This window comes from Mastigoproctus giganteus, chromosome 9 (genome assembly GCF_048544385.1).
Source record: "Mastigoproctus giganteus isolate SK-2022 chromosome 9, ASM4854438v1, whole genome shotgun sequence".
Classification (NCBI taxonomy): domain Eukaryota; kingdom Metazoa; phylum Arthropoda; class Arachnida; order Uropygi; family Thelyphonidae; genus Mastigoproctus; species Mastigoproctus giganteus.
The window spans coordinates 151,985,163-152,007,131 of NC_143583.1; the positions used below are offsets into that span (position 1 = coordinate 151,985,163).

General features: G+C 37.4%; 1 protein-coding gene across 4 annotated transcripts in view; it reads right to left on the bottom strand.

Annotated features, from left to right (window-relative positions):
- Positions 1 to 21,969, bottom strand: part of faf (ubiquitin carboxyl-terminal hydrolase-like faf) — a 1,326,265-nt gene that overhangs the window by 1,152,848 nt on the left and 151,448 nt on the right. For all 4 annotated transcript variants that reach the window (XM_090382082.1, XM_090382083.1, XM_090382080.1 and 1 more), the window contains one exon: positions 3,929 to 4,100. In XM_090382082.1, coding sequence (XP_090238208.1) covers positions 3,929 to 4,015 — 87 coding nt within the window. In that variant the 5' untranslated portion in view covers positions 4,016 to 4,100. The remainder of the gene's footprint in view (positions 1 to 3,928; positions 4,101 to 21,969) is intronic.

Below are 21,969 nucleotides of genomic sequence, written 5' to 3' on the forward strand. Positions count from 1 at the left end.
TGGTTGAGGTGTCCATTGATTACCACAGAGAGTGGTAATCGATTGACACTGCTCAACGTGGACTAATGTTATTAGTGGAGTTCCTCAGGGTTCAGTTTTGGGTCCATTGTTGTGTTCTGTATTTATAAATAATATTGACAATGGTATATCAAGTTTATTGTCCAAGTTTGCAGACGATACAAAGGTCGGCAGGGTTGTTAAGGACACTACTGATGCTATGCTGCTGCAACAGGATCTGGAAAGGTTGAGCAGATGGGCTGAGAGGTGGCAAATGAAGTTTAACATTGACAAATATAAAGTACTACATGTGGAAAACAGTAACCCCAGAGCAATGTATCAATTCTGTGGTACTACACTGACAGTGGTAGAGAATGAAAAGGACCTGGGGGTAATTGTGCAGGCAGATATGAAGTTCTCTGACCAGTGCAGACGAGCTGCAAGAGTAACTCATGGTGCCTTGTCAATGATATACAGGAATTTTCCTAGCAGGGATAAGGTGGTGATTATTTCCTTGTATAAGGCAATGGTCAGGCCACACCTTGAGTACTGTATACAGGTCTGGAGACCTCATTTCAAGAAGGATGTAGAGCTGCTGGAACGAGTACAGAGAAGGGCAACAAGATTAGTGAATGGAACAAAGCATTGCTCTTACGAAGAAAGGCGAAAGTTTTGCAAATTACAGTGTCAGGAGACTAGGTACCAGCGAGGTGATCTGATAGAGGTGTATAAGGCCTTGAATGGTTTGAGCACGTTTTATGTCGATGGGATTCTTCCTCTTGCTCAGAATAATCACCTGAGAGGGCATAAATTCAAGTTGAGGATAGACAGATGTAGGATAGATTTGCGGAAATTTGCCTTTAGCCAGCGGGTAGTTGGTTGGTGGAACAGACTTCCATCACTTGTTGTGGAGGTTGATAGCTTAAACAAATTCAAGGCTCAGCTGGACAGGTATTTCGAACGAACGGAGGGGCGAAATGGGAGTGGTGCTTTTTTTGCTTTTGTTTTTTTTGGCTGATGCTGAATAACCTTGCTTTCTTGCATCATATGCCTCTACTAATGCTAATTACTATGGGAGCCATAACTCAGTGTTCACGTTTTTGGTATTCACGGCATTTCTCAGGAACATAACCCCCACAAATAGTGGGGGTTTACTGTATATGATAAAAAAAATTATTTTTTGCATCCAGTTCCTTTGTGACCACATCGTAGTATCCAATCAAATTGGTCAGACTAGTCTTCCCCTTAACAAAACTTTGCTGTGTGAACGATAACTGCACTCTTGTCTAAATGATCCTGCAGTACTTCTTTAACTATGACTCCATTATTTTCCCAGGAACAGAAGTTAAACTATTAGGTCTGTAATTACTCATATCACTTTTTCATCCCCCCCCCCCTTTGTGAATTGGGGATACATTTGCACATCTCCAGTCTGTGGAAACTAACCCTGAGTCCAAGGATGCCCTGATAATCATGGGTAAGGGCCTGCTTACTTCCTTTGCTGTCTCCTTTAATATAACTAGGGTGGATGGGATAGATCCCATCCACCACAGTTATATTAAAGGTACTTTTCTTATGTTTATCTTCAATAACTTCTCCTCCACTTTGCTCTCAGTTATTAAAAAATCATTTAATTCCCTGTTAGATGTTGATAGGCTTCTGGCCTCTAATTTCCTACAGAATTTCTCATGTGTGAATGTAGATGCAAAATACTCATTCACGTTGTTAGCTACCTAAGCAGAATCATCAATAAGTGAACCATCGATATTAAGTGGACCAATCTGATTCATCCCTTTCCTTCTAGAGTTTACATAAGTAAAGAAGTCTTTACTGTTTTTCTTTGCATCCTTTGCCAAAGATTTCTCGTAATCTGTCTTTGCTTGCCTAACATCCTTTGTGACTTGATTACATACTATCTTATATCTATCACAGGCATCTGTGTCTCCTGATAATTTATATGCATTCCATGCATTTAATTACTAAGAATTCAAGTGAAATTCAGATTTCTCTATACAGTAAACCCTCGCTATTTGCGGGGGTTACGTTCCTGAGAAATGTCGCGAATACTGAGTTATGGATCCTATAGTAATAAAGGGGTTCCGTTCCAAAGTATGAAATATATAAGAAAAACTAGTCTAAAATTTTGTCTATGTATGTATTATATGTACCTTCATAATGACTATATACAGGGACAGTACATAGTGAAATGCAAGCATAAGGCATCAAAATGAAAATAAGAAACAATTTAATATTAAACGTAATATTTATTAGAAATTTCAAACCAGCGCTTTTGCTAGCAAAAAAACTTATCCCGCCAGTGCTATCACCAGTTTCACTAAAGTGTTGATAAAAGAGTTTTGCCTTTTCACGAATGTTGAGTGAACTTAACGGAATTTTATTTTGAGTTTGGTCTTCTATCCACAGATTTAAAGCTTTTTCCATTTTTTTCTAATTTAACATCACAAGTTACAGAGCAAATTTTTTAAGCAATTAGCACATTTTCAAGGACACTACGGCGGATTTTTTCTTCCGATTTCTTGATTGATCGTACCGTTGACTCATTGATTTTATAATGTTTTGCCACTGAGGAGACACTTTCACCATTAGAAATTTTGTCTAATAACTCAATTTTATTCGCTAATGTCATCACCTTCTTTGATCTTTTCACATTTCCTTTGTTATTCGTAGTCATATTTTTGTACGGGTTAGAAAGAACTTATCCACAATAAAGTTACTTTCTTCCATTAATGCACTCGAAAAAGTCTGTTTTACACTGCAAAATGGTAGATTTATCACTTATCAATTTACAAAAAGCATATCAATGCTATAGTAAGCATATCAATTTACAAAAAGATAAATTTTATTAAATTTATAGGCATATAAATTAAAAGCAAACGACGAAACCTTCCATGACAAGCGCATAACACATACTGAACAAGGATTAGCGAGAAACATCCACACTCGCGATTTTTCACCCCTCTCCCCCCACCCACTGAGCGCTGTTTTGACCGGGAAAGATAATTTTATCCACGCCCATGTTTTTTTTATGGCGGAAAATATTCACGGCTCTTTAAAATTCACATTTTTTTTTTAGGTTTCATTTTATATTAAATCAGCGATCGCAAATACGCGAAACCGCAAATACAGATACCGCGAATAGCGGGGGGTTTACTGTATTAGTTTGATAAAACTTTGCAACACTGTACAGGTCTAGCAATATTCAAAGCACTATTACATTTAACAGAAAAAAAGGAAATAACATTATTTGTCTAGCCTTGAATGAACTGATATTAAATAACCAAGTTATTATAAGAAATGGGATTTCAAGAGATATACCAGAATAATGAAATGATGTGATAAAAAAAAAAATTCTAAAAATCAAAGAATTTTTTTACTTTTTCCAACATTTATGATATGCAAAGAACAAAGTATGATAACTTACATTTGACCATTAATTTTGAACTGCTAGTTATATCAAATATCTAATGGTTATAATATTATATCAAGTTGATCATATAAATACCTGTATGTATTCAATCACCAAAGAAAAACTGGCACTTGAGAGTTTTATTTCAGTGACTTCCCCTCCTGGAGATTCAATTATTATTATTATTACTACTAAGCCATATAGTGCAAGGAAGCCTGAGGCTTATGCCAGCTGGAAAAAAAAAAAAAAAAAATTACCCAAGTTACCCTGAGTGAGAGATAGAAGTAGAAGGGAATCACCAAGAAGGAGAAGAATGATGACATCCTGCTCAGGACCCTGGGTGTGCCATTCCCATACTCACTAGATGTGAGCCCCTAGTGTTCACACAACTGATTGCAACTCTTTAAATATAACTTCTTAACATGATTGAATTGTTCATGTTTTCACTAAAATATGTGCACAATTCATTGCAACAATGTTACAGAATAATAAAATAATTCTTACCATATTAGAACCAGTAGGGCAATTAGAAGTAGGGATATCTTGTGGTAAGTCCCCACTGCCACCCTGATCTCTTGTTACTATAGTCATAGCAGTTGCCCTTCCCTAATGGGGATGGCTTCTCTTCAGACAGTCTGCTAAACACAGACCCTTAGATTTACCATTAATGCAGATTCTGGAAGGTAAAATTTTATTCTGTTACCAAAACTAAAGTGAACTAAAGGACATCAAAGTAAAAATATGGTTAGACAAATTCTCTCAAAAATCCTGCTGGATCTAGAAAGAATGACGTATGCAACAAAAATTTAAATCTTTTAATTAACTGGTACATTTTAGGATATCCATCTTAAAATGCACAACTCTCCGGAAACAGAAATTGTAAGAAAAATAATGAAAAATGAACTTAGAGAACTAAAAGAAACTAAAAATTGGTCTGAAAAGTTTAAAAAATGTGCACACATTTCTTATATAAAACTGATGATGCTATAGCAGAGAGAAAATAAATGGTAGATGGACACTCACTAGGTAGCATGGAAACCCAAGTGAATAACAAACATTGTTTTTCTCTCAACTTTAGTAAACAAAATGATCTTTACGAGATTTTTTTTTTTTTTTGTTTAACCATTTAGCAGAGAGAGACAGGGATAATAAAAAAACTTACTGTTAATGTGTGGAATGGTCATCTAAATGAAGGAACCTTCTTTTTTTCATCGGAGACGGTTGCAAATTGTGTGCACGCGAGCGTGTGTGTGTGTGTGTGTGTGTGTGAGATAAAAATTCCAAAATGATTAATGCTACTTACAAAATTCATTTGGAAAGAAATTCAATACATGGAACCATTTCTATAAAAATTTCACGTTATGTGTATGCTGTGCAGCAAAAGGCTTCCAGCACATTCTGTCCCATTTCCATTTTCTTTTCAATAAGTGCTTCAATTATGCCACTATTTTTATAGTTTATTATTTTATATACAGTTTATTATGGACTTCGTAAGATCTGTGAAGAGCCATAATGAAATGGAAACCTACAGGGAGGGTGAGAGGAAGACCACGAAAAGAAAAAAGATGGATGAATGACATAGAAAAGGACTTAAAGACCATGAGAATAAGAAGTTGAGGAAGTTTGACTTCTGGGAAAACTTATTGGTGGAACATCATCGAGAAGGCTAAGACCCACCCTGGGTTATATTGCCAGAAGATAATTAATGATGTGTAATGGATATCCCTGACTCCTAACGGAAGGTTGCATATTGCTGATTTCTTATTGCAGTGTTCTTGCAGATTCTGTGGGCCCTGAGAATCTGCTTTCAAAATAAATATTTTGAAATATTTTGGTTGCAGAAATAGATTTAGAATTTTCTGGACAAATGATATTGATATTAATAATTGAACTGACTGAGTTGAACATGACAATGTTGGAAGAACAGAATATAATTATATCACTGACAAACTTGGTCCAAAAAGCCAGGTTTGGGAAGCCATTTAGCACTCTTGTTCAAGTCTGTCATGAAATTTTTGGCTGGGTGGAGATTATACTTAAGGATCATCCCACCCACCCCCACCTCTGTGTGCAGCAGACATCTATCCACAACTTCTACACAGGCCATGGGCCTTCTCCAAATTATCCCCGGCTTGCAATGAAGTTCCATGGGTCTAAAGTGGATAGCATTCTTTTTATGCCTTTTATGGATTTGGCGAGGTTCTCCTCCCCCCCCCCACATTAATTAAAATTCTTCTTATACAGTAAACCCTCGATTTAACGGACCCGGATATAAGGGATTTCAAGGGCCAGACAAATAATAATACAGTAACATACATATTAATCTCGACCATACTTTTTTTTTAGATTATACAAAACTTCAGTGTTATTATTAATTAAAAATTAATAATTACCTATATCCATTATTGTTTTGATAATTACTTACTTTTATTTTTATAATCAAATTCAGGAAATTGTTTTTTATTCTTTCTGAAAACGTGTTCAAATAGCTGTTTTCCCAGATAACAGATAAGACTAGGCCGGTGGGTTGCGAGCTGAACGTGACTCGGGACACTAAACTGCAGGTCTACCAATTCGCTTTGTTTCAGTCTCAGTCTGCCTCAAGCTGGTTGTAGACAGAGTGTTTCTGTGATTTCTGTATTGTGACTATTTATTAAATAATTTTGCAATCTTTACAATTTAAAATGGCATCAAGTGATAGAGGGGTTAAAAGAAAGCGTGTGAACTTAAATGTGGCATAGAAATTGGAGCTAATTGAGAAATCAGAACAAGGTGTTTAAGTAGCAAGTGTTTGTGAAATTTATGGCATAAAAAAAAACAAACCGTTCCTGATATCCATAAATTAAAGGCCAAATTGCAACAGTTTTATATTGTACAGTACTGTACATTATATTAAAGCTTTTTTTTTCTTTTTTTTTTACATTAAGAACAATAAAAAATGCACCCCCCAAGTTACATTCAATTTAACGGATGCCCCTTCTCCTCTATCAGTCCATTAAATCGAGGGTTTACTGTATCCTTAAAACTTAAATTTCCTTTGTGCTTTAGAAAGACTTTTTCATACTTGGATTTATACAAGTATGACAACAAATGATTTACATAATAAATAAGAAATTTTGTGAGGGGGGAGGCACAAGCTCTTCAAATTCAAAAACCTAATTTGTTTTTTTATCTTGAGCAGGTATGTCATTGACATACCTGCTCAAGAAAAAAGTGTTAATGATCTGGTCCCATAACCTTAATCAGTTCCGTCCACACAACGCAATTGTCCAAACCATGAACTTTAAAACTAGAACAAGATAACATAACAAGATAACTAGAACAAGAGAACAAGCTATTTTTCTAATCATTGCTAATAAGTAAGGCAAAGCTGCCAAATAAAGTTCATTCTTAAGTGGAAGTTATGCCATATCATTGATATGGGAAACAATATTCTGTAAAGATTAGTGAATTAGAATAAATGCTTTATTTTGTATTTACTTTAATATATAATTCATTATTATTTTCCTTAACTAGAAAAGTCAATGCATACATTTTCTTTAACATGTTACAGTTTTTTCTTGTCAGTTTGCCAATTAACCAGCTGCCACTGACAAGCCTCTTCTAACCACACAGTGAACAACATAAATAATTTTACCTCTTCACTTTGTTTTGTCCTCTATCAATCTATCCAATATTTTTATGCCTTTTATGTTTCTTTTGGTAATGTACAGTGTAACTGTAAACTAAATTACATAAGGAGAATAGCAATATATAAAAAAGAGAATAGATAAAATTTACATAAAAATATTTTGAGTTTGGTGTTATGTCAAGAAATAAAAGGCAGATTTTACATTTGAGAGAAATAGACAAAAGGCTGCAACTGGCACCCAAAAGGCAGCAGGTTCCCCACCCTGGCTTATACACTTTAACGAATCTGCTACCAGAGGAAATCTAGTTATTCACATTTCCCCCAAAAGCTCCAAGAATAACCCAACCTCCAAACATCGCAATCCCTTATGCTTCTGAAATTAAAGTTTTCCCACAGTCAAAACCCAGTTCATCAAATTTTCTATATACTAACTTTACTCTGATAGCTACCAAAGCAACAGACTAACAAAAAGAAGTTTCATTAGAGTCAAAGATCATCCATGTCACAATTACCAAGTTGAGCCTGGTATTTGAACATGGAAGGAAGACTAAGTACAGCTTGCAGAAAAACTAAAGTTTCTAGCACCATCAAGTTTACTAATAGACACCGACATAGGAGATGTTCTTTATAAATATTATGAATAACATCAGTAAAGGGATATACATATAAAAGTACAGTTCTTTTCAGGATATACATATAAAGTTCAGGATATACATATAAAAGTACAGTTCTAGGTCCATTTGTCAAGAAAACACATTACTAACAGAACTATTGCTATACCACAACTAAGAAGACTGCAAAGAACAGCCAGCAGCCAACATTAATCTTTCCTTAATGTGACTCACTAAATAAGTGGCACAGATATCAGTTTTTTTTTTTTTTTTTTGGTAGTTGTTGGCACATAGGCTTCTGTGGCCATAATGCACCTCCCAAGGTTTTTGCAGTACTTTGATCCAAGCCCGAGGCGGGAATCGAAATCGTGACCTTTGGGTTGCCAGGCAGGCACTTTACCCACCCGGCTAGCCCGGTCGGCCACAGATATCAGTTATTTGGGTTTTTTTTTTTTTAAGGAGCATTAGCAACTAAGGCCATATTGCTCCTGGATATGCGGTGGTCATACACTGACCTTTCCGCATCCTCCATATTTAGTGGTGACGGGCTCGAACCCCGGTCTAATCAAGAAGCGTGTGCTACGCACTGCTGCTCCTTCCCACCTGACTATGGAGGTGCCACAGATATCAGTAGTTCAGCCCATGTCTCATGAGACTGCGAAATCAGCCTGCAAACTTGAATTGTTTTGGTTCAATCTTGAATTGTTCAGGTACAATCAATAGGGAAGATTGATTTTCTGTGGCCATTAATTTACTTTTAATACTTCAATTGCACAGTAACCCCTCCTCAACCAGGATTTATATTTATATGCCAAATTTTTAAACAACTGATTTTATTTTCTATTTTAAATGTACATGAATTCAGTCCAATCTCCTTAAACAAAACAACATAATTATTGTGCCTGCCTCCCACCAATCATGGGTCTAGTGAGCAGGGCAGAGGGAAATTATTTGTTTATCCTGTACTCCAATGTTTCCCAAACTTCTGTTACTCAAGTCAAACTCATATTTAAAAATATGCCTGCCGCATCCGTAGCCAGGTGGGAAGGAGCAGCAGTGCATAGCACACGCTTCTTGATTAGACCGGGGTTCGAGCCCATCGCCAACAAATACGGAGGATGCGGAAAGGTTCGGGGAATAACCACTGGATATCTGGGAGTAATATGGCCTTAGTTGCTAATGCTCCTAAAAACCAAACAAAAAAAAAATGCCATATTTGTGGAATGCCTAAGAAGAACTGCAATTGAAATCAATGGAGCCCCTCCTCCCCAATCTCACAGCACATGTGGTGGTGGTGGTAGCATATCAAGGTGTCAAAATAGAGTTTGAGAAGCACTGTACAGCAATAACTCTCAGTGCAGTTAATGTGTTGGGAAAAAATTACTGCACTCACTGAATCAGCACTAAATAGGGAATAGTTTCAATGAGAAAAATAATGATACATGGGTATCAATACGGATTTTTTTAAAGTAGAAATAATTATGCATGATTAGTTATAAAAATAATAAATGCTGATAGTAATGAGGTAGACTAAGAATGAAATTAATTGATATATAAACTTTATTTTGAAAAAGAAAAACAATGACAATTTTATTTTGAAAAAATAAAAGCTAGAAAATTTTACTGATTAAAGAAAAATCTATCTAATGTAAGTTGCACCATTTTGTTTTTCTTCTCTTTTTTTTGTGGAGTTCTTGGTAAAATTGAATGGAATTTTCTAACGCTCATCAGGCATTAATTCTATGCTCTACTTCTGGATCATGAGTCTTAAGTCTGAAGCAGTTTCCACTGCCCTAAATATTTTTAAGTTCGCATAAGGTAAATTCTTTTTCACGAACTTTACTAACTCCTTCAATTACACTCTGGCCTTTCTTCTACTTCCTCATATGCCCGTTCTTGGTCTAAGTTAAGGAGAGTATCATTATCGAGAGCTTGAGAATATGTGTCAATGCACTCTAGAACATTAGCCATTTCCAAAGACTCAAATCCAAGATTGTGTCCAATTTTGACATCTTTGGAAACATCCTGAATTTCAAACTGAAAGTGCAGGAATCGCTTGTGCAATGAGGCAAAACTTGCTTCCACCCTGCTGTTATGTTATGCTTTGTTTAGTTTATGTTTTTGTTAGCATTTCTGATGTATTTTTTCCAAAATTTAGCCCAAGATGATGCAGCCTCTCCAGTTGTAGACTTTACTGCCTGAGAGTATGTCTAAAATAATATGCTTTAAAGACCACAATGACACCTTGATCCAATGGTTGCAGTAGAGATGCTTTGGTGGAAGAAAACAAATTTTGACATTTTCATTAAAATCAAAGTTCAGTTGGATGCCCTGGAACATTATCCAATAAAAACAAAGCTTTAAAATCCATGTTGTTTTCTTTACAGTAAAGATCGACTGCAGGACAAAAGTTTTAAACCACTCTTCAAACAAAGTTTTTGTTACCCAAGCTTTTTTTTATTTGAAGGCCAAACAACTGGGAGAGCCTTTTTTTTTTTTTTTTTTTTTTTGTATAATCGCTAAGTGCTCAGGGATTTTCTGCACAATACACAAGCATGGGTTTTAATTTAAAATCGCCAAATACAGTTCCACCCAGAAAACGTGTCAGACAATCTTTTGATACCTTGTAACCTGGTTGAGTTTTTTTCATTTTCTGATAGAAAAGTACTAGAAGGCATTTTTTTCCAAAACAAACCCATATCATCAAAATTAAAAATTTGGTTATCTTCGTATCCACCTTTTTCAATAATATCTATAAATTGTTTAGGAAATTTTTCAGCATCATCTTTGTCTGCATTTGCACATTCACCTACAATGCGGGCATTAAAAATCCCCGAGTGTTTACTAAAACAAAAGAACCAAACACAACTTGCCAAAAATGTTTCATCAGTTGCCCTTTCTCCGTAATTTTCTTCCGTTACATTTTCTTTAAGTGCGTTGAAAAGACTCAGCTTTCGTTTGAATTTCCATTTGACTTAACGGGATTCGCTTCTGATTGCAATCTTCTATCCATGTCGATAGCAGATGTTCCATATACACCATTAGGGAGCTCCATTTCTTTACAATTGTTTTCGAGGCAAAAGAGTTGATAGTTACTCCATACTCTTTGTACTGATTATTTTCTTTTACAATTCTTCTTATAGATGATTCATTTATTCCTTTGTCTCATGCTAGTTTGGCAAACGAAGCCCCCTTCTTCAAGGCATTTGATGATCAAGTTTCTCTTCTAATTTCAACCATTTATGTTCCTTTGGCTTGGTATCATCCCCCTTTCTTTTTTCCCTCATAATAAAGGGATCACTGAGAAAAAAAATCACAAGAATACACCCAGGTCTAAGAAGAAGAAGCTGAACTTAGATCACCTTTGTAAGTATTTGGAAGTTTAGACCACCTTTGATGCCAATACTTATATACAGGGTGTTTCAGTTAAACGTTTCAGAACTTCTAAGAGGGGTAGGGTACATCCTGACAACTCGAAATCATATAGCAATGTGGGGTCGGAAATGCTTTCCTGAAGCGGTGTTGTACACAGAAGCACCATAAAGAAAAGAGACCGTAAGTGAGAAATCGTTTTAATAATACATGAAAAGAAGCAAAAGGTACATGGATTAAAGTAAGTGTTCGAAGTTTCTTCCACGGGCTACAATGCACGCCTCACATCTCCGACGCATGGACATCCGAACATTCTGGAATACTCCAGGCGAATTTCGAATTTCTTGAACAAGAAAGCCAAGTTAGTAGGATGGATGATTACACGAACGCAGAGTTAGCCGATATGCATTTGGCGTACGGGGCTGCAAATTGTAGTGGGCCAGCCGCACAGCGTTTGTACGCGGAACGATATCCGACGAGGCGTATTCACAGTCATAATTTCTTTGCAAGACTGCACCAGAGGTTAGCTGAGAGAGGTTCATTTGAAAGAGCTGACAGGGACAGGGTAAGAACAGCACGGACTCCAGCCGTCGAACAGAATGTGCTGCAGCATGTACGGGGGAATCCAAGAACGAGTACACGAAGTCTAGCAAACGCAGTCGGGGTTTCCCATTGCAGCGTCTGGAGGATTCTCCGGGAACAAGACATGCATCCGTTTCACGTGCAGCGTGTCCAGACACAGCAACCGGAGGATTATGCACCTCGTATTGCTGTCGCACAGTGGTACCTTGGAAAATGTGCTACAAATCCCCTTTTTCCTGCTGAAGTGTTGTTTTCCGATGAGGCATCCTTCACAAGGGAAGGAATTTTCAACACGCATAACGACCATATCTGGGCGGTCGAGAACCCGCATGCAATACGACGTCGTGCAGCACAGATTCGATTTTCGGTCAATGTATGGGCCGGTATTATGGGAGATCACCTCATCGGACCTTACCTGTTACCGTGTCGTCTAACCGGACCTATCTACTTGACCTTTCTGCAGCAAGTATTGCCACAACGTTTGAGAGATGAACAGATTTCTGCATCGACGCAACAGACAATGTGGTTCCAACACAATGGAGCCCCTGCCCATTATAGCAGAGATGTTCGTAACTACCTGGATGTCACATTTGGTCAACAGTGGATCGGACGTGGTGGTCCCGTGCGTTGGCCTGCTCGGTCACCCGACCTATCATGTCTTGATTTTTATTTCTGGGGTCATATGAAATCGCTAGTTTATGACACCCCTGTTGACAATGCTGAGGAGCTGGTTGCAAGAATCGCAGTAGCTGCCGAAGAAATTCGAAATTCACCTGGAGTATTCCAGTATGTTCGGATGTCCATGCGTCGGAGATGTGAGGCGTGCATTGTAGCCCGTGGAAGAAACTTCGAACACTCACTTTAATCCATGTACCTTTTGCTTCTTTTCATGTATTATTAAAACGATTTCTCACTTACGGTCTCTTTTCTTCATGGTGCTTCTGTGTACAACACCGCTTCAGGAAAGCATTTCCGACCCCACATTGCTATATGATTTCGAGTTGTCAGGATGTACCCTACCCCTCTTAGAAGTTCTGAAACGTTTAACTGAAACACCCTGTATAATACATATGCACATTGTATAAGCTTGCAGAAAGATTTAGGATAAGCAAGTGATGCATATTTGTGGAGATCGTTCTAGAAAGTTTTAGAAAAATGTCAACCATATCAGTCGCAGATTATAAACTGCACTATAGTGAATCCCGTATTGATTGAAGCCGCACTATGCAAGGTATTGCTGTAGTCCACGTTCTCAATGATGCACTCGTGAATTAGTGTTGCATGTTGATCTATCACTACCTCTGTACAGATTTTTGTTTAATAACATAACATTTATGTTTTTCCCCAGATGAACTTTAAATTTTTTGTTATACAGTGGATTCCGGTTATTTGGGCCACCAGTTAATCAGGGCAGCCATTTATTTGGGGCAAATCTTAAAAAACAGAAACCAATCGAGAAAATAGCCAGGGTTTACTTCGCTTAAATGTGACAGCATGCCGTTTAATCGGGGCAGGAGACTGCAGCACTGGAGATTACCCTACAATTGTCTCTGACGGTACCACGTGGTTCAGTCGAAATTCTGGAGGTCACAACCATAAAACAATAAAAACAATTAGCAGTCACCAGTTTATTGGGCTTTTCTGTTAGTGAAATCTATCATAAACAGACAGTAAACTTGATCTACTGAATTTGCGATAATACCAACAGCTGGAATTCTGTGGGTTATTATGATGAAATGTGTTTACACTTCCATGAAATCTTCAATTATATAAAAAAATTAATTTTCAGATCTTCTCTTCATTCCTATTTTTAAAGCTTTGTAACTCGTTACTACGTTCTCGCTTGCACGTATTGTGTTACTTGCAATTTGTGTGTGCCATGTTCTTTGTTATTGATTGCTTATCTTTTTCATAGTTGACATTTCGGTCCACAAATGTCAGCGAACAGAAATGTCAACTAGTTTGTATGTACATATTACAGTGCATATTAATTATTCCAATTATCACGTATCATTGAATTTTTTAATTGGTAAGGTAATAAAGGGTAAATTTGTGCTTAATATATCTTTGCTTTTGTAGCCTGTGGATAATATTCCTCCTATTTTTGCTAATTAGAATCGCCGTTTAATAGAATTAAAATTCAATTCACAAACGTGATCACAATGACCGGCGCTTACTGCACATCGTATAGTGAACAATACTTTACTATGTTGAGTTCGTCGTAACGTGATTTGATTATACAGTGAACCAATTGTAAAGGGGGGGGTGTACATTGTATTTTTAACTATTTACGTGAAACTTCGAATAACTGGGGCATCTGCTTAATTGGGCCAAAATGCACTAGTCCCGATGTGTCCCAAATAACTGGAATGGACTGTATTTTGAAAATACAGTTTGGTTGTACCAAATGAAGCAAATAAGAGGAATAGTTAACATTAATGTATATCATCATTTTTTTTTATTGTACTGTCAACCCTGCCATTGTTTAAATGTATAAATGGAAAACGAAGTTTATCCATTTATACAAAATGAAGTTGTATAAATGAAATATGAAGTTATATATTCTAATATATATGTATATATATATATATATTAGAATATTTCTTAGTTCCCTAAACTCTATTACTGTATTTATGGGACCTTAGGTCTTGCTAAGTAGTTTTTTTATCAAATGCAGTACTTTTCAGGAATAATTCCCATGGCTGGTGAGGAATTCCTATATAAAGTTTTCAATACATAAATACTTAAAATGTTTAACTTATGTTATTATCAGAAATCATTCAGCAAATAGAATATAATCATATCTGCAAAATATCTGATGAAGGTTTAAATAATTTTATTGCAAGCCAAAGGAATACATTGTTGTGTCCCAACTTTGTATTACGAGTAATAAAACAAACAAGAACAATTCTCACATTTTCCGAGCCTGTATTTCTCTCTCTCTCTCTTTAGTATCCAACCCTTCCCTGCACCATGCTCTTCAAAAAGCATCTGAACTAATGTGATGTACCGTGTTTCCCCATGTATAAGACGCACCAAAAAACTGGGTGCGTCTTATACAGTGGTTGTAGATTTTTTTACTTGTATTTCCCGCTTTTTCGCACTTGTTGTCTTTGCGCTCATTGTTTCGCACTTGTTACCGGTATATTAGGTTACGTTTTGCCCCGTTCTGCCCAGAAATGGTGCAGAAAAGATTTTCGTACAGTGCTGAATTCAATTAAAGAGGAGTTCTATGAATTTTATGATGAATAAAACTTAATAACTTTATGTAATACATTTTTTTTTTTTTTTCAAATTTCGGGCACCAAAATTAAGGTGCATCTTATACGTGGGGAAATAGGGTACACACTAACTGGAAATTGATGAAATAATGAGCACTTAAACCTGTATGGAGTGTGATCTACCTTTGATTTTTTTAAAGAATTACAGATTATTGTGAGATGTTTCATAGTACTTAATGTACCACTTTTTCAGTGAAGTACCACGAAATGTCTGAGAATAGTCTGCAATTCTTTAAGAAATTAAAGGCAGATCAAACTAAGCACTGGTTTAAGTGCTCATATTTTCACCAATGTCCAGTTTTTGATATACCTGTGCAGCATGCCACTAAAAGAATATTTAATGTTCACACTAAGTTTAATATATAGAATAGATTTATTTACCGTGTGGCACTATTTACCTTCTTGTACCAACTGCTGCTACCATCTTATACGTGATTGAGACAAATATATTGTATTTTTCAGAATTAAGTATATTAACATCAGTAATTCTATCTCCTTCCAAACCAGTCCACATGCACCAAGTCAATTTACAGTTCTACTAGCTAGTTTAAAAAGTGCAGGATTAATTTTGAAAGTGTTTCTTTTCTAGTTTAACAAGTTCAGGATTAATTTTGAAAGTGTATCCCATCCCTTATACAGGGATGGGATACACTTAAATAAAAAATGTGCAAGAATATTTGCTGATGCTATCATGACAGTATTAGATGGGTTGGAAAACTGGTAGCTGGGGGGGGGGGCAGTTTCACAGACTAATAGATTAACAGTAGTTGCAGCCAGAGGTGAAAATGATTCTTACACTGCTTCTATTGGAATAAGCAGCAGCCTGGTAAGCAAGGTGCTCAGGATTTCGATAACTGCTGGGAGTCATCATGGAACAAGCAAAAACATGGTGTGTGTGTTAGGGTAACTAAGAATAGGTATATGTACATTTGCTTGTACACCAATGCTAGGAGTTTCGTAAATAAATTTGACGAATTTGAGGTGCTGGTCAAGGCATCAAACATGGCCATTGTTGGAATATCAGAGAAGTGGTGTCACACAGATATAAGGAATGCAGAATTGGAATTTGCAGAATACAATGTTTACAGAAAGGATAGACAGGATAGGAAGGGAAGAGGGGTTATGCTGTTAGTTAAGAAATACAAAATCTAAGGAAGTGCATCCAGTTGACATTGGTGGGTAGTGCAGTGTAGAGTCAGCTTGGTGTGACATAAGCACTGGGAGAGCATAATTGAGAATAAGAGTGTGTTATAGGCCAAATAGCTCTGATGAGTACAATGACCAACTTAACAGAGAAATACAGTGGGTCAGTAAATCAGATTGCCTTACAATTGGGGATTTTAACTTCCCAGATATTGACTGAAACTTGTGAGTTGGTCACTCACACACTAGCAAGGCTTTTTGTGGATTTATTGGATGATTGTTTTCTACAGCAGCATGTTCAAGAAGCAACTAGAGTGAGTAATACTCAATCTGATTATCAACAGTGATTCTTCATGCATTAAGAATCTGCAGATAAAGGAACCACTAGGTGGCAGTGATTAATCAAAGATGTAATTACCATCTGGGGGTAAAGGGAAGGGGTTTTTGCTTTTGTAAAGCTAACTACAGGGGTCTCAGACAGCTTTTAAATTCTATACAATGGGACCAACTAATGATGTTACCAACAGCAAATTCCAAATGTGAAGCATTCGAGGAACCACTAGGCTTTTCATACCAATTATGAAATATGTTCAAAGTTTAAGCCTAAATGGTGTCAGATGAACTAATGAGACTTGTGGCAGAAAAGAAAAATGCATGTGATGCAGATAAATTATCAGCCGACACGGAAGCCTATGGCAGATATAAGGTAGTCCGCAATCAAGTCACAAAGGAGGATAGGGAAGCAAAGGAACAGTATGAGAAATTTTTGGCAAAGGATGCAAAGAATAACAGCCGACTTCTTTGCTTGTGTAAACTCTATAAGAAGGGGATGAATTAGATTGGTCAATTTGATATTGATGATTCAAATGTAGATCCTGCTGAGATAGCTGACAAACTGAATGACTAATTTGTGTCTAAATTCACAGGAGGAAGTCTGTAGAGAAGTGAAGGCTAGAAGCTTATCAAACTCGAACAGGGTGCTAAATGATTTTCTAATAGTAGTAGTGGCATGTGATGCAAGAAAGCACGCATATGAGCTTATGCAGCATCAGCCAAAAAAAAATTACAAAACAATCCCCTCTAAATATTTGTCCAGTTCCTCCTTAAATTTATTTAACCTATCAACTTCCACAACAACAGATGGAAGTGTGTTCCAGCAATTAACCACCTGCTGGCTAAAGGCAAATTTCTGCACATCTATTCTACATCTGTCCTTCCTCAATTTCAATTTATGCCCCCTCAGGTTCGTAATCTGAACAAGTAGAATGATCCCATCAGAATTCAGCGTGCTCAACCCATTCAAGGCCTTATACACCTCAATCAGATCACCTCGCAGGTGCTTAGTCTCCAGCTGCTGCAATTTGCAGAATTTAAGCTTCTGGTAAGAGGATCCCTTCATTCCCCCTCACCAATCTTGTTGCCCTTCTCTGTACTCAAGGCGTGGCCTGACCATTGCCTTATACAGAGGGACAATCACCTCCTTTTCCCTGCTAGCAAAATTCCTATATATCATTGACAAAACCCCATGACCTGCCCTGGCAGCCTGTCTGCATTGCTCAGAAAACTTCATATCGACAGCACAATGACTCCCAGGTCTTTTTCATTTTCTACCACCTTAAGTGTAGTACCACACAGTTGGTACATTTTTCTGGGGTTACTTCTACCCATATGCAGTACTTTGCATTTGTCAAGGTTAAACTTCAGTTGCCACTTCTTAGCCCATCTGCCCAAATTATCTAGATCCTGTTGCAATAGCACACTGCCATTACTGTCATTAACAACCCTGCCAACCTTTGTATCACCTGCAAACTTCGACACTAAGCCTGATATACCTTCATCAATATCATTGATAAATATACAAAACAACAGAGGACCCAACACCGAACCCTGTGGGACTCCACTAATATCATTAGTCCATGAAGAGCAGCACCCATTGATTACCACCCTCTGTCTTCTCCCACTCAACCATCCTTTTATCCATTGTAGCAACTTACCCTTAATACCATTCTGCTCCAATTTGTACAGTCTTCCATGCACAACAGTGTCAAAAGCTTTCCTGAAATCCAAATAATTATCAAAATTACTTTTTGCATCCAGTTCCTTTGTAACCACATCATAATATCCTATCAAATTTGTGAGACAAGACTTTCGCTTAATAAACTCATGTGTCTGAATTATTGCTGCAGTCTTGTCTAGATGATCTTGCAATGCATCTTTAACCAGTGACTACATTATTTTACCCAGAACAGAAGTTAAACTAACTGGTCTGTAATTATTCATGTCACCCTTCAATCCCCTTTGTGAATTGGGGATACATTTGCACATCTCCAGTCCGTGGGGACCTCCCCTGAGTCCAAGGATGCTCTCATAATTATGGCTAAGGGTTTGCTTACTTCCTTTGCCGCCTCCTTTAATATAACTGGATAGATTCCATCCACCTCAGGTGCTTTTCTTATGTTTAACTTCAACAATTTCTCCTCCACTTTGCTTTCAGTTATTACAAAATCTTCTGCCATTTTCAAACCTTAATAACTCCTCATGTGTTAATGTAGATGCAAAATACTCATTCAGTTTGTTTGCTATCTGAGTGGGGTGCCTATGTAGCCAGGTGGCAGGAGCAGCAGCAGTGCGTAGCCCACGCTTCTTGATTAGACCGGGATTCGAGCCCATGACCACCAAATACGGAGGATGCGGAAAGGTCAGGGAATGACCACCGCATATCCCCGGAGCAATATGGCCTTAGTTGCTAATGCTCCTAAAAACCAAATAACAAACAAGCTATCTGAGCAGGATCATCAAACAGTCGAACCATCGATATCAAGTGGACCAATCCTATTAGAGTTTATATAAGTAAAGAAATCCTTGCTGTTTTTCTTAGCATCCTTTGCCCAAGATTTCAAGATGCAGCCTGACCAGTGCCTTATACAGCAGGATAATGATATCCTTGTCCCTGCTAGCAAAGTTCCTGTGTGTCTGAGACAAAATTTCAGGAGCTGTCCTAGCCTGCATGTCTGCATTGCTCACCAATTTACCCAGGCCTTTTCCATTTTCCAATGCTTTGAGTGTAGTTACACAGTTGGTACATTAATCTAGGATTACTGCTACCCATATGCAGTATCTTGAATTTATCTATTAAGCTTCAACTGCCATTTCTCGGCCGATTGGCCTAATTTGTTTAGTTCTTGTAGCAGCTTACACTGATTACAGTCATTAACCCTTACATCAAACTTAGACACCAAGCTGATACACCTTCATCAATACCATTAATAAATATAAAAAAGAATGTGCCCAACACTGAACCCTGAGAAACTCTGCTAATAAGTAGTCCATGAAGGCCACTGTCCATTAATAACCACTTACTTTCTTCTCCCACTCAACTATCCCTTTATCCAGAGCAGTAACTAACCCTTAATGCCACACCATGCCAATTTGCACAGCAGCCTTTTATGTGGAACAGTATCAAAAGCTTTCTTGAATTCCAAGTATATGATATCAAAATTATATTTTGCATCCAGTTTCTTTGTTATCACATTATAATATCCATTCAGATTGATCAGACAAGACCACTTCTTAAAAAACCCATGCTGTGACTGCCGTAAAAGTTCATTCCTTTCTAGATTATCCTGCATTACTTCATTAACCGGGAGCACCATTTTTTTTTTTCCCCGAAACAAGTTAAGCTAACAGGTATGTAATTACTCATATCACCCTTTGATCCCCCTTTATTAATTGGGGATATATTTGCACATCATCGGCGCCTCCGTAGCCAGATGGGCAGGAGCAGCAGTGTGTAGGTGGGCAGGTAGCAGCAGCAGCACCACATATCCCCGGAGCAATATGGCCTTAGTTGCTAATGCTCCTAAAAACCAAACAACAATTTGCACATCTCCAGAATCCAAAGATACTCTATTAATTATAGCTAGGGTTTGCTTACCTCCTTTGCTGCCTCCCTTAATATAATTGAATATATCCCATCCACCCAAGGTGCCTTTTTTATACTGAGCTTCAACAATTCTTATTCCACTTTCCTCTCAGTTAGGACAACTTTTAGCTCCTGTTAGATTCTGACGAGCTTCTGGAATTCTCTTCAATAAAGAAATCCTCATGAGTGGATGCAGATGCAAGATACCTATTCAGTTTGTCAGCAACATGGGCAAGATCATCAGCAGTAAAACTATTATCATGAAGTGGTCCAATGTGATTTAATCCCTTCCTTCTCCTATTAATATACGTAAAGAAATCTTTGCTGCATTTCTTGGCATTCTTTGTCAGAGATTTCTCATAATCTGCCTTAGCTTGCCTAGCCTCCTTTGTGACTTGATTACAGACTAGTTTATATCTACCATAGTCTTCTGTATCACCACAATTTATATGCATCCTGTGCATTTTTATTCTCAACCACAAGTCATCAATTCATCTGACATAATTTTAGGTCTAAGCCTGGAATGGTATTTCTTAGTTGGTATGAAAAGCCTAATATCTTCCATGATTACTTCCCATTTACTGCCGACATCATCACCCTTCTCCAATGTAGTCACCATTATGGAAGCAAACTCTTCCCTTTAACCTTGACAATAGTTACTTGAAGTCCCACATCAGCACACTGTGATCACTGCCAGCCAGAGAGCCTTTTACCTGCAGGTTCTTAATGCATGAAGAGTATTGCTTCCTCTTGTCACTTCCCTAACATGCTGCTTCAGAAAATAGTCATCCAATAAATCCACAAAAGTCTTGAGAGTTTACTGAGTGACCAACCCACAAGTCTCAGTCATTATCTGGAAAGTTAAAATTCCCCATTATAACACGATTCTGATTGCTTGCCTCTGTATTGCTGTTTGTTATATTCATTAGGCCAATAACATGAATCACACTTTTATTCTCATTTTAATTTTCCCAGTGCTTATGTCACACCAATCTGACTCAACATTTCACTGGCTATCCATATCGACTCTATGCACTGCCTTAGATTTAATATGCTTCCTAACTAAGAGCAAGACACTCCCTTCTGTCCAGATTGTATACAGCAGCAGATCATTCATTACAGAACTTTCCTGATTGAAACTATGGACCTGGAGACTACAATCAATGCAGAAAGGAAAGTTTTCCCAAATAAGAACTTTTTTATTTCGTTTCACTGTGTTTTTGCTGCCATTGTTGCAACACAGTAGTTGTCTTCTTTGTTGCAGGATTTAGGTATCTTGCTAAAGCTCAGTGAAGAAGTCAGATTTTTGTAAAACTGCATGCAATTTATGCATATCAACTAATTTAGACAAGATTTATGTAGCTTTAGATAAGAAAACTTATCAATCACAACCATCAGAAATTTCCATCTGCTGCCAAAAGGTGAGGTGGTAAACACCACAAATGCTGAGAATGGCCAGACTACCAACACCTGAGAGGAAGCAGTCAGCAATATTCTTGATGCACTGTTTCCAGTAAATGACAACGTCCCTTACACAAGACCAGTCCACTATATGCACTAAAAACAACAGCAACCAAAATGTGGAGAATGAGACCACTTTCACCCTGGAAGAACTATCCACAGCACTAGATAAAGACAAAAACAATAAATGACCAGGTAATGATAACATTGAAACAGAAATGGTAAAAGAACTGAGCAAAAGCTTTCCGCACCACCTACTGCAACTGTACAATAGCCGTTTACAAAAAAATATCTTCCCCGCTCTTGTTGACAGTTTTAGGCAAGGTAATAGAGAGGCTGATTCTATTCAGTTTACAGACTTACTACTGCAATGCCAATTTACAATTGGACGAACAGTTTGGCTGTTTGTCTAACTGCAAATGCTACACAGAAAATGCTACGGACTATCTAATTAAAACAGCACAAACAGCAGAAAAAATTATGTACTGGCCATATCCAGCCAGGTTACGAAAGGAAAATAGTCATGCTCATATGATTGCATA